The sequence below is a fragment of the Apis dorsata genome, unplaced genomic scaffold (genome assembly GCF_000469605.1).
Source record: "Apis dorsata unplaced genomic scaffold, Apis dorsata 1.3 scaffold_82, whole genome shotgun sequence".
Taxonomy (NCBI): Eukaryota; Metazoa; Arthropoda; class Insecta; order Hymenoptera; family Apidae; genus Apis; species Apis dorsata.
In genome coordinates, this window is record NW_006263380.1 from 820,319 (window position 1) to 833,971 (window position 13,653).

At 38.5% G+C, this 13,653-nt stretch overlaps 1 protein-coding gene across 1 annotated transcript in view; it reads right to left on the bottom strand.

The window, feature by feature from the left end:
* LOC116184847 (extracellular serine/threonine protein CG31145) overlaps positions 1 to 13,653 on the bottom strand; it is a 55,503-nt gene that overhangs the window by 25,881 nt on the left and 15,969 nt on the right. Inside the window, exon 2 of the mRNA XM_031508310.1 lies at positions 10,396 to 10,494. Coding sequence (XP_031364170.1) covers positions 10,396 to 10,487 — 92 coding nt within the window. The 5' untranslated portion in view covers positions 10,488 to 10,494. The remainder of the gene's footprint in view (positions 1 to 10,395; positions 10,495 to 13,653) is intronic.

Consider the following 13,653-nt stretch of genomic DNA (forward strand, 5'->3'; position numbering starts at 1 on the left):
TTATTAAATCCATCTTTGAGCCAGCATGAAATGAAGGAAAAGATATTGGATAAAACTGATAAAAATATCCAAAGCGAGACTACAACAAATGTTTAATAAATTATTAAATCCATCTTTGAGCCAGCATGACATGAAGGAAAAGATATTGGATAAAACTGATCAAAATATCCAAAGCGAGACTACAACAAATGTTTAATAAATTATTAAATCCATCTTTGAGCCAGCATGAAATGAAGGAAAAGATATTGGATAAAACTGATAAAAATATCCAAAGCGAGACTACAACAAATGATTAGTAAATTATTAAATTCGAAGAGGAGTCCGTCTTTGAGCCGGCACGAAACGAGCCCGGCCTGATTAGGGGGATTGTCTGATTAGCTCTGTTTCCCCGACGAGCGGAAGTCGAGTAACAATCTTGGAATGCGCGCAAACCGAACAACAAACAAACCGAATATCCTCCACATCCCTCGTAGATCGAGTTCGGAAAACATGCGACGACCCGCTTCCCCCAACTAATCTCAACCCCTCTCTCTCTCTCTCCCTCTCTCTAACTCCATCGAAAGGACTTAAAAGCTTGACTCGAGAGAGAGAGAGAGAGAAAGAGAAGCCGGACATCCGAGGAATTTCTCGATTTCATCGCGAATCGAGATGAATCTCGCGAATCGAGAGAAGATGGATTTCCGGTTCCGCGGGCCGTCGATGGTTATCGAGAGGGGGATGAGGATTTCGGTTTCTCAGAGTTTGCGAGGCTGGATGAGCGTTTTCGTTCGAAAGTTTCTCTCCAGGCGCTTCGCTAAGTTTGAGCGATGATGATGATGGAGCGATGTGTAAACCTCGAGTTTACGCGAGATTCCAAATTTCTTTCATTTATTTATATCTGGTGTGTTAGAGAGGAAGACGAGGGGAAATTCGATCGATGGTTGTTTTCAATAATATAAGTAGAATTGGAGAAGTGATTGAAATCGCGATTATTTTCGAGTATTCTAATTAGAGAATTGAATGCTTCGATAATTGCTAACGATGAAGGTATAATTCTGTGTTAATTTCCCCGAAGAACCGCAATTACGATAATTAATAGTTCGTAACAAGAGGGAGGGATATTACGATTGCGTATAAATCTTTCTCTGTGGTATTGTAACCACGGAGATGGAGAAGAACAGGGTGCAAGAAAGGAATTGTTATTTAAAACGGAGAGAAAAAGAAAGAGAGAAAGCCATTTATGGAGAGTCGAAGAAAGGAACGAAACTCCGTATAAATAAACCATCGAAAATTGAAACGGGTGTTTCAATGGAAAGAAGAAGAAGAAGAAGAAGAAGAGGGAAGGGAGAAAAAAGAAGTTGAAGAAACTATAAAGCACGGAGGATAGTTAATGGGCAGCACTTACCACTGAATTTTTTAACGCGGCTCATCCACGTGATGTGGAGGAAGAAGGAGGGCACGAGGCGGTGCAAGTTGGAGGAAAGAGAGATGGGCGAGAGTGTGCGGAGAGCCACGAAGGTGGCGTTCATTTGTTATTCATAGGGTCGCCATAGCCGTGGCACGTCGTCGAACAGGTTTCGAACACGTTCACGAGAAGAGGAGCCGCAAACTCATCCGGCAACTTCAATTACACAGATTTCTTTTATCTGGCTCGCTCGTAGCTCGCCAATCTCCCTTGCATCATCATTTTCGAATAATAATATCGATCAATGGAGGACTCGTCGAGTTTTTATTGATTTTTACTCGACGATCATTTTTTCTTCAATTAGAAAATCAAACTCAAAGATTATCCGAATAATCTCGAAAGAATTTACAATAATTGAATACTTTTTGCCTGTTGTTTTATTCCTCTGTAAATATATTTTCAAAGAAGATAAATATTCAATCTCTTCCAAAAAATTCTATTAGACGATTTTCTTCTTTTCCCAGTTAAGAATCGTACAATAATCTCGAAAGAAATTCGATCAAAGAAGATATTCATAAATCATATTCATCATCAAAAAAAAAAAAGATAATTTGCAATAAATTCGAGGAACATAGATTCGATCGATTTAATCGAATTAATTTTGCTTTCTATTCTACGTATTCTACGTAACATGTGCATTATCGATACGAGTCGAAAGAGTCGAAGAATCGCGCAAGAACGTGTGCGATCACCGTCACGAATCAGCGTCGAAAGGGTTTCCAATTTCATCGATATCCACACCGCGCAATAATTCAAAACGGTCGAAAATCCAATGTGAAATTGTAACGATGCCTCGCGGATTAATGCGATTTAACAAAATTATAACGTTAATACAATGTAATATTCGGTTAATGAGTTATACACCGCAGCCTGTTTAAGATGAGAACAGAGGGGGGTCGCAATCCGACTATGAATTAAATATCGGGTTGAATTAGTTACCCGAACGAATCAATATTTACCAAATTAACCGGGGCGGAGAGCTCATTAATTAGCGAGCAAATCTGGCGTTTTCTCAAAGCTCCGTAGTTAGGAAAGCAATGGAAACGTTTGGCCGGACCAAAACTACTCTCGAATCCACCGCCGCGGTCGTCGGGTTATGCGTTATAAATTATAAATAAGCCGGTCGTGCATTAAGAGTGGAGTCTTAAGAAGGGCAGCGCCACTCGAAGGAGCCTCCCCCTCCCCGTCTCGACTCGGTCTCTCAAAGGCGGTGTGCCATCGTACATACGAAACGAGCTCGACGCGATCCTTCAAAGCGCGCGTGCACACTTTGCCGCGAGTTAACCCTTCGAGAAATAACCCATCTCGGAGGTCGGCTTCTCCAATCTCCTCTTTCCCTCTTATTGCTCCAGGCTTGACGAATAAAGATGCTCCTGACATCTATCGGACTTTCGACGTACGCTTACGATTTCTTCCAATTTACACGTACCTCGATTTCTTTCTATTAAAATCCTTCTCGATTAAAAATTTCAACAGCGATACATTATAATTTTTCAAAGTATCCTTACTATACCGATACTACTCATCTCGTTTCATCTTTATGGGAGAGAAACTTTATCACATCGAGATTTTATCATTCGCATTTCTCTCTCCATAACACACTTCGAATTCGTATCGATTTTTCAACGTTAGTTTCAAAAACTTTCGCCATCCATTCCCTCGAAGAGAATAGGAAAATGGATTAAACGGAGGAAAATGGGAGGAAACGAGGTCACGAAGAAGGTTCGCAAACGAATCAATGAACCGGTTCACACGTCCGTAAAGGAAACCAGTCCAAGCGTTTATCGGTTGTCGAACATCCTCCTCTATCCCATACGCTACGAAACACGAGTCGTACAGCTTTTATTACAACACCGGACACACACACACACACACATTCGTGTCGAATTAAAGTTAGTAGCATGGGAAGAAGATAAGGCGCGTGGATGCGTGGATTCCCTCTCCTCTCCTCCCCGTGGCAAAAGATTTATCGTTCGAACAAAACGAAGAAAGAGAGAGAGAGAGAGAGAGACAAAGACGCGTATTTCACGGGACATCAGCAATTCTCCTGGGCAAATATGCCGGTTGTTTGTTTTAGAGGCTGCGATTCAACGAGAGAGCGCGCGGTCGCGCGCGATTCTAACGAGGCTGTGTGTGCAAATTTATGCGCCTCGAGTGCACCGTGCGTTTCAAACTTCCGCTCCAGACATCTTCTCTCTCTCTCTCTCTCTCTCTCTCGCGACCAGAACTTTCGAAAACCTCCATCATTGCCTTCGATTGTTTGTCCCGCGATTTGTTGTCCTCAAAGATGTAAAAGTATGATCGTAAAAAAGGGGAGGGAGGAAATAGAAAATTAAGAAACGTTTGGAGAGTGAAGAGATTTTTAGAGGAAATGTTTAAGGATCGTGAAACTCGAGGAGCTTGAACGAAAAAAGAAAAAAAAAAAAAAAGGGCAAAAATCCGTGGATTGCCTTTTCGAAGATGTGTCCTTGGATATAAGGAAGAAAGGTTCTTACATCTTCTTATTTTCGATCGAACGATCAAAGGGAAAAATCGACCGATCGATCGATCCCTCTATCGTAGATAGGATAGAAGTTGATGGACGTTTTCTGCAGCGACGTTAAAAAGGTTGGTTGCCCGGGGGGAAGTTGAGCGGGGTGAGTGGGAAGAGTGTGGTTTTTATTATTTAGACGATTTGTATTCTTCGCGTTGTTGGGTCGCGGAACGTGTGTCACGGAATCGAATTCGGATAAAAAGGAAGAGACATCCTTACCTCGCCGCATTGATATTCCCGTGCCGATAATATTTCTCCTCGATGCGGTCCAGATCTGGTAAGTGCACAATATACATTATGCATGCCTTACCGATATCGTGGTATACATTAGAGACCGATGGCCCGGGATACCCCCGTACATCCCCCGTCATGTAAATTATTCAATCCCTACTTCCAACTATTTTTGACATTTTCTTTTTTCCCCTTTCGATTTAACAAGTTTAAAAATATTGGCACTTTTCTTTTTTTCTTTTTTTTTTTTGATTCAAATATTAATTAAAATTTAATCCTTTCCTCCTCCGCCGTATCCTTTCTTCGTCTAAAATCGAGAATTTTCGAAATTCTTCGCCAATCGAAGAAATTTGGAATTTTTTATTTTATCGATGGAAGAAAAGTTGGAGGGAAGGAAGAAATTGAGAAGGGGGACACTTGTTGCGAGCAACAACTTCGAAAAAGAAGATCTAATCTTATCTCTCCTTCAGATCCCCCCGTCAAATCCCCCTCTTCTCCCGTCCTCGAAGGGTTAATCCGGCAAAGGGACGAAATTGGGGAAAGGCAAAAGACTGTCATTTCGTTCATCGCGATCGAGGGACGAAACACAAAAGTGGCGGCCATCGAATAGAATTCCTTTGGCGAGGCGCATCTCCTCATGCATATGGATCACCCATTCATCATATTTCGACGGAGAATTCTACCCTTTATCTTCTCCACCCTTCCATCTCTCCTCTACCTTAACACGGAATAATTATGTTCGCCTCTGTTCGAAAAATCAATCGATAAAGCGATCCACTTTTTTCCTCTTCCTTTTTCCTTTCTGCGATTGAATAATAATAATCCGCTTCGTTCTTTCTTTTCTTTCTTTTTTTTTTTTTTTATCATTGAAATTCCATCTCGCTTCAATTCGTCGACAAACGTAATCATCGTCAAAAGATCATATTTTTTTTTTTTTCATCAAACGTACAAAATCACGTGACAACGATTAAGATCGTTATTTACCAAGAGACAGGAGATTGTTGCTTGATTTATTTCCTTTCTAACAATCGCATCATGGGAATTACGTACCGATTTCTTATCGTTTTATTCTCGCGATAAGAGAATCCGACAAATTCTCTTTTTCTTCTTATCTCGATTCTTATCTTTCACGTATTTTTCCTTTTCTTTTGGAAATTATACGATTAAGCTTTGATTTGTTAGAGGCAAATAAAGTGAGGATTGATCAAAAATTCACAACAAGACGATTACGATGTTACGAAACACTTCCAAGACTATTATTTTGATACAACGTGTAATAAAAATCGTCGTTTATCGTTATTCACCTCGATTACAGCAATAAGAAAAAAAAAATATATATATATAATAGAACGTTTCTCCGATAATTATGTGAAAATTATTATGCCCTGCCTCGAATGTAATCTCGTGTAAGATCCTTCTTCCGTTCTAGACAATCGTAGAAAAACGACTACGCAAAAGAGATAAACACCTCTGTTTCTTCATAAAAGAGAGAGAAAAATGGGAACAAAATCAGTTTAAATTCCTTCGCGATCCTTTCAACGATTACAAACGATATTACTATTCGAACAGAAAATTCTCATAAATGTATCACAATTTTATTCTTTCGAATTCGAAAATTTAGAAAATTTTAAAAAGATTTGGAGATAAAAATCTCGACAAAATTTTTTTTCTTTCTCCTTTTTGGTAATTAAAAGCCGATAAATTTATATTAGAATTCGAGTGAAAACGTTCCCTTCTTATCAATTACCAGCAAAGTTATCAACGCGACGTGATACACAAATTTATTATGAATATGCATAGAGGGAACAACCGATGTAACTTCTCCTCGGTGCATAGCCACTGATCAATGCAAATTGGATACCACGAATTAAGCGCAAGATGACAAGATGGCGGGGGATTGCAACAACCGTATGACAACTCGATGAGATTATATTCACGATGGTTGCACTCGATTTGAAAATTTTTCTTTTTCCTCCCTCTTTCATCCGACCGACTTTCGTAAAAGTAAATCGATACCGAAATAATCTAAATTTAAACGACTAAATAAATATCTATTTTAATATAATTTTTAGCACGAATTTAGACTGAATTTTAAACGTTAATCAATTTTATTATAAGACAGTTTAGACGATCGATTTATAGTTTCAGACGTAAAAAAATCAGCGTCAGATGGACTGATTTCTTTTAAGAATCGAATTTTCCTATTTTCGAATTTGTTCGTTTTGATTCTTTCCAGACGAATCTTCAATAAATAAAAACGATTATTAATACACGAACGATGCTCCGATCCGAAAATATTTTCTCTCTAAAACTCGAAATCCGCGCGATTACGAAATAATACGAGCACGTTGGCGAGATGGTATATAATTTCGAGTAAGGGCAATCGTTGTAGCGATTTCGATTTCGATCGAAGTCACGATTAATCGAGACGTTTGGGAACGGTTAAGTGTCTACAGGCTCGAAGAAATTGAAATTGATTTCGACGAAACTGCGAGACGAACGAGAATTTGCCGAGGATAAGCTGCTCGGCCGAAGAGAAAAAGGATGCAATTTCGACCGTTCTTCTGTGACGCTGCGAATCGATTACCTCGAGAACAAGGCACACTTTTCTTCGGGCGAAAGGATAAGAAGGAGGAGGAGAAGAAGGCCGAGCAAAAGGAACGCGTGGAATTTCAATTTGGAGACTTATTCCCCATCGATGAATAACGTCTTTCGATTAATTGTTGCGCCCATCCACTCTTTTCGCAATTTTAAATTATAAACGATCGAAACGAAATTGGATCGAACGCTTCGTGAAAAAAGAAACACGCGCAAGTAGCGTCGAGATAACTGTATTGCCTCCGCTCGTGTGTTGCTTCAAAGATTTAGAAAAAAAAGTAATAATAATAAAAATAAAAAGGATTACGATTTGACATGGTAAAGTTGCGAAGAAACAAGTTGCGAGAAAATCGCAATTTTCCTAGATTTTTCCAAGCGCTGTTCGACTATACTCGCGCAATCTTTTCGACGAGAAAAAGGGGAAAAAATAATAAGGAGGAGAACTTTCTTGATATTGTAGCTTCGCCTCGGCCGATCACCGTTCGATTTTTATCGAGGGAAGAGCCGATTTTCCTGCGTAAAGTGATTACCATCCAAGTTTTATCGTGGGAGAAGCTTGGAAGAAGATGGGGGGAGGGCGACGTGTCGTTCGTTGTTCCAACTTCCGCCACTGACAATATTCGCAGACCTCTGTAAACACCTGTCGCTCCCCCTAACGCGATTTATAATCGGAAATTTTAACCGACGTTCTACTATCTCGCGTTCAATTTAATCGTTCATCATCCAGGATCCTTCTCTTCCGAAACTTGCTCGTTGTAATTTTCTAAAAAATAATTTCAATGTAACGGCGAATAAAAATTGACGAAATAAATAAAAAGTGTGTCGAAAAAGCGACGAATCTCGTGGAAAGTGCAAAACATCCGTATATCCGAAGCAATCCCATTTATAAAATTAATATTTTAGGGCGTCGATGCATTCGAGAGTAAAAACGTGTCGAGAGTCGCCCACGCGAATAAATTGGATCCAAATATTGGAAGGGGCGAGCGAGTGTTGTTCAAGTGTTACTTTCGCTTTCGATGCGAAAACTAGTGAAAAAATAATAATAAATTTTCGAAAGCACGTCAGATTCAAGTACCAATCCTCGTCCCTGGATTTCTACCAAAAATTCATCGTTTCCTTGATACGAGGGGCAAAAAATGAGATTTCGTATCATCTCTGAATTTGACATCAATTATAAAGTATTATCAATTTGAAAGAATTCGAAGATGACGGAATTTCGGCGATGACCGAAAATAGATTAAAATTTTACTCCATTTTCGAATAATTTATCATCGTTTGACAACGCTTTAATTATGAATTGATCGGAATATCGATCTCGTCGTCCACCTCCCGACGAATTCTAATACTTTATGCAATTATTTCCCCAGCAACAATTCACTCTGTTGTTTAAAAAAACTCTTCCATTTCCACAATTCGAAACTTTTACGCAGCGAAAGTGTTTCCGATCGACTCCGGATCGGACCATTTCTCTTTCTCGTTTTATAATTATTCAATTAATTAAGCGTTATATTGACGTGCGCGTCGAAACGAGCGGGACACATGATTACCTATATAATCTTTGCCTCTTTGCTTAACGTAGCCAAGTTAAGCTACAGCACGGTGACACGCGAGAACCTCGATAACGTTCCCCGATACTCGGAATTAATTCACCCCGTCGGTTTCACCGATCGAAAAATTTATTCTAATGTATTCCGGCCAATATTTTCTCGAGTAAGGGGAACAGCGTTAAGGTTTTTATTATTTAAAGTGTGGATGGATCCGGATGATGAGGAGGAGGAGGAGGAGGGTAAAAGCTTAATTCGTTCGGCCTCGTAACGCAAGGTGTCGAGAATGGGTTAACACGGGTTGATTGAATTTTGTTTCCTTCTTTTTTTTTCTTTTTTTTTTTTTTACAGAGGGAATATATATTCGATCAATCAAGCCGCATCGTATCGGTTACACAACGCTTATTGACTTTCCGCTAAATTTTGTAATTAACCCCCTCTTTCTCGCTTTGTAAAAATTAATTTAACCGGAAAATAAAATTACTCGCTCGATTTTTAGTAAATCAACGCGAAACAAGGAAAATTTGATGGGACAAAATTAATAAATTGATTAACTTGATGGCGCGACAAATGAATTAAAATATAAAATATTTATCGATCGCCGTGAAAATATTTCATTCCTTTAAAAGAAAAGTTTCAAGTTCTTCAAGATTCAGTCTTTCTTCAATTCAATTAATAACGAAAAATCTGTACTTCTTTTCGATCGTCTCGTTACAACGAATCGAATTTGATTCCACGATTCGAAATTTAATAAATTCCGGCGGCTGATCGATCTAATCTCGAGGATTGATCTTTTCTTTCTTCTTTTTTTTTTTTCTTTTTATTTAATCCGTGAACGCGATGGATTAATATTCCACGAGACGTTTAAAGCGCGATTCAGACTCTCCTCCGCTCGTTCCATCCACGCCGTTCTAATTCTCGCGATGCACAAAGTGTCATTGCGGGGGTTAATATACACCGAGGCTCTTTTCAAAAGTTTTCTGCGCTTCTTTCAAGAGGGGTCGTTTCGAGTCAATAGGCCATTCGACTTGAAGATTCGGCCATACGAGCGAGGAGAGAAGAGGATCAAATATTTGACCACCAAAGACTGACCACGGCGAGAGGCGAGTAGATGGCTATCTTTAAAATTCAGTGCTCTCTTCTGTGTAACGGGTGTGCCGTCAAGTTTCTTCTTCTTCTTCTTCTTCTCCTTCTTTTTCCATGTTTGGAAACGAAATTCGAAACCCGAGGGATAAAAAGGTTTGGAAAGAAAGAGGAAAGTTGAAATACTCGAGAAACTCGTGGGGGGTGGAATCGCATCGAACCGATGATTTAATATTCTAAATTAATATTCTCTCACGTTTTGTTATTGAGAATGTGGGAAAAGAAAAGGGAGGAAGAAGAAGGAGAAGAAAAAAGATGTTAATTATTATGTAAGGAAACCCTATTCTCTGGAAACGAATGTGAGAACAGAGAAACGAGCTGTGCAATTGCTGTTATTATTCCTTTTATCTATTGGAACGATTAATACGAGATGAGAAAAAATTAAGAGAATTGATTAGCCGTATAAAATATTTTGACACGGAATAATTGTTTCGCGGAATTGAGACGAGACGGTTGTTTGATATATCATATATACGTGTATGTGTTCGAGGTGTAACGAGTTGATTCTATGTTAATCAGGGTTGATTAACATATCGTGGAAAAATCAGTTCTCACCACTCAGAGATCGAGCACCGTATTTTTCAAATACGGCCGAGTCGAATTTGAATTTTAATGTTTCCAGATACGAATTTTAGAGAGGAGGGAGGGGAAAATAGAAGGGGAGGGGGAGGGAGGGAATAATTGACTTTGTTTTAGTTGGGAATAAATCGAGCGTCATTGGGAACGGAGGTTGAAGGGATGGAACCACGATTCCCGGAATCACCGGATAGTTAAAAGTTCTTTTTGAAAAAGAGCGGGTGATGAAGTCTCGGCGATCAAGGTTTTAAAGTTTCGGTTAGGTGGACGTGTTAGGGTACACGGTTGATGCGCTAACTTTCGCAACCAACTTTCATCCCTCTTACCTCTCGTTTACTTTCGTCTCGCAATAACTATCGTCGAAACGACGATCGTGCAAGTTCGCGAAAACGAATCCATCCTGGAAATAACCAAGCATCGTTTTTCTGATCGGCAATAAAAAAATTAATTTCCATTATTTCTCTCCTCTTCGATCATCACTCCTCAACGATTCATCCGTTGATAAACGCTTTTCTCGGCGATGGAGGAAAATTTAATAGCTGAATAAAGTTACTTCTATAAATTGCTTGCAAATGTAATCGTAATGCCAAACGGGCGAGGTTGTACGAAAAAACGGATCAACTATGATAACTATAAATGGTATTCAAACATTTTAGTAAGTAATTACTTAAAGTAAACTTTATTCGAAATTTTTAATTCTTTCAACGAGTTATCTATCTCTATCTTTTTTCCAATAATCAACAGGAATCATCGATGAACGATCCAAGTTCAAAAATTCCACTCCTCTTCATTCCAATTTTCAAAATCTTCCAGATATACTTTACAATTTTCAAAAATTCCTCTTCCTTTTCCAATTTCCAAAATCTTCCAGATATGACTTACAATTTTCAAAAATTCCAGTCCTCTTCCTTTTCCGTTCCAATTTCCAAAATTTTCCAGATATGCCCAACAATTTTGAAAAATTCCACTCCTCTTCCTTTTCCGTTCCAATTTCCAAAATTTTCCAGATATGCTCAACAGTTTTATACGAAAAATTAAAATTATACTTTGACAACATCATAATCGATATTTAGAAACACATCTTACATCGATGGTCCAAGTTTAAAAATTCCACTCCTCTTCCTTTTCCGTTCCAATTTCCAAAATCTTCCAGTTATGCCCAACACATTTATACGAAAAATCAAAATTATACTTTGAAAACATCATAATCGATATTTAGAAACACATCTTACATCGATGGTCCAAGTTTAACAATTCCACTCCTCTTCCTTTTCCGTTCCACTTTCCAAAATTTTCCAGATCTGCTCAACAGTTTTATACGAAAAATTAAAATTATACTTTAACAACATCATAATCCAGATTTAGAAACAGATCTTACATCGACGATCCAAGTTTAAAAATTCCACTCCTCTTCCTTTTCCGTTCCAATTTCCAAAATCTTCCAGTTATGTCCAACAATTTTATACGAAAAATTAAAATTATACTTTAACAACATCATAATCCATATTTAGAAACAGATCTTACATCGACGATCCAAGTTTAAAAATTCCACTCCTCTTCCTTTTCCGTTCCAATTTCCAAAATTTTCCAGATATGCCCAACAATTTTGAAAAATTCCACTCCTCTTCCTTTTCCGTTCCAATTTCCAAAATCTTCCAGTTATGTCCAACAAATTTATACGAAAAATTAAAATTATACTTTGACAACATCATAACCGATATTTACCATATCTCACGGCGAGGAAGCGAGAGGCACGAGAAAGTTCATTCACCGGTATAAACAAGAATCGAAGAAACGGGGATCGTATATGCTCATTAACGGGAGAGAAGAGCGTAAAGCGTAAACCGAAGAAGCGTTATGCCATCGCAACGAAGCGTGAAAGCGGAATGGTGGGCGCGTTTAACGAGCGTCGAAAGAGAGAGAGAGAGAGAGAGAGAAAACTCGCCGATTCATTCACGATTCCGATTTCACGTCGATCGACATCGTAACTCGCTTCGGTCTCAACCCCCTATTCCAATATCCAATATCCAATCCTTCGTTTTTTTTTTTTTTTTTTCTTCCATTTTTCCCAAGGGTGATCGAAGATGAAACGGAGTAATTATAATTAATATTCCAGCTGGTCGGTGGAAAATCATCCTCCGGTTTTTCGCGGACAACCTTACGCTGCGCGTGTTTGCTCGTCTGTTTGCTCGATTGTGAAACGTGTTCGAAGGGGAATCAATATGCGGGACGTGTGTGCGTGTGCACGCGTGTTTGACAAACGAGCGATTTCGCATCACCACCGCTTGTTGGTAATGATTTATTTGCCGATCGGGGGACCCCAATTTCTCCCCCGAATTTTCGATGAATATAGAAACGTAGCAGCAATTTTCGCACCAATTTTTTGAATATTCTTGAGAATTGGTTTTGGGCCATATTTACTTTCTATTCGGGCAAATAATGCGATGCTTGCTCTTGCAATGAACTTTTATTTCTAATTCGTATTCGTATATAGTTATAGCTTCTAGTTTAGTTGAAAAATATTATTACTATACTATATTAATGAGTCCCTTTCCTTCTTCCATTGCCAGCAACAAAGATGCGAACGAAATTTCTGAAAAATCTTTAAGCTGATTCTATTGAAGAATTTAATAGACGTATTTTTATTTGCTGTTTACCCGAGAATATTTTGTTCGCGAGTTTTTTTAAAAGGGAAGAACGAAGAGAGGAGGAAAGAGGGACAATTTTCGTGGGCCAGTGTTGATCTTCGACATGTAACGAACCGTTCCAGATCCTTTATTTACGTTGACCTATTTGCCACCGTGGCAACACCATGACGGGAAACTAATTTTCAACTTGGAAATTCCGCGTCCACCCGTTAGCCACAGGCGCCAAATTGAAAATCCATCCACAATCGAAAGTTATAATTTATCCAGTCGCGTTTTAATTACCCCTTTCTCCAATTTTCCTCCGAATCTTTTATCGGTGAAGTGGAAAAAAAAAAAGAAAAAAGAAAAAAAGAAACAGACGAAGATGATAAAACGTCGCCATTTTTGTCTCGTCGCGCTCCCTTTCACTCGTTTTTTCGTTATTCATCGTTTGAATTATTGCATTAATCTTATCAAGCTATTTAACGCTCTTGATAAAAAGATGAATTTCGCACTCTGTTTCTATTTTACACGGTTCCACGACATCGAAGATCTTATCTTTCCTGAAACTTCTTATTTTCTCGATCAAAAAAATTTGTCATAGCTTGAAATTTTCCATCTTGTCGCTCGTCAGATTTTTTACTTTTTATCGCACGACATCTTTCTTCTATCCTATATCAATATTCAGGTATAAACTGAAACGAGAAGAAACTAAGTCGCATTAAATATATCTTTTATAATTAATTTTACGAAACGAAACGCGTTACTTCGTTCTATTTAAAATCTTGGCGAAGATCGTATCACATCGGAAAGATATAAAATTTTAAAAAGAAATCTCAGTATTTTTAAATTCCTTTCGAAAGAAATATAATACAACGTATCAAAATTAAAAAAGAGGAAGAAAATGAGAGAGAGAGAGAGAGAGAGAGAGAGAGAGAGAGAGAGAGAGAGAGAGAG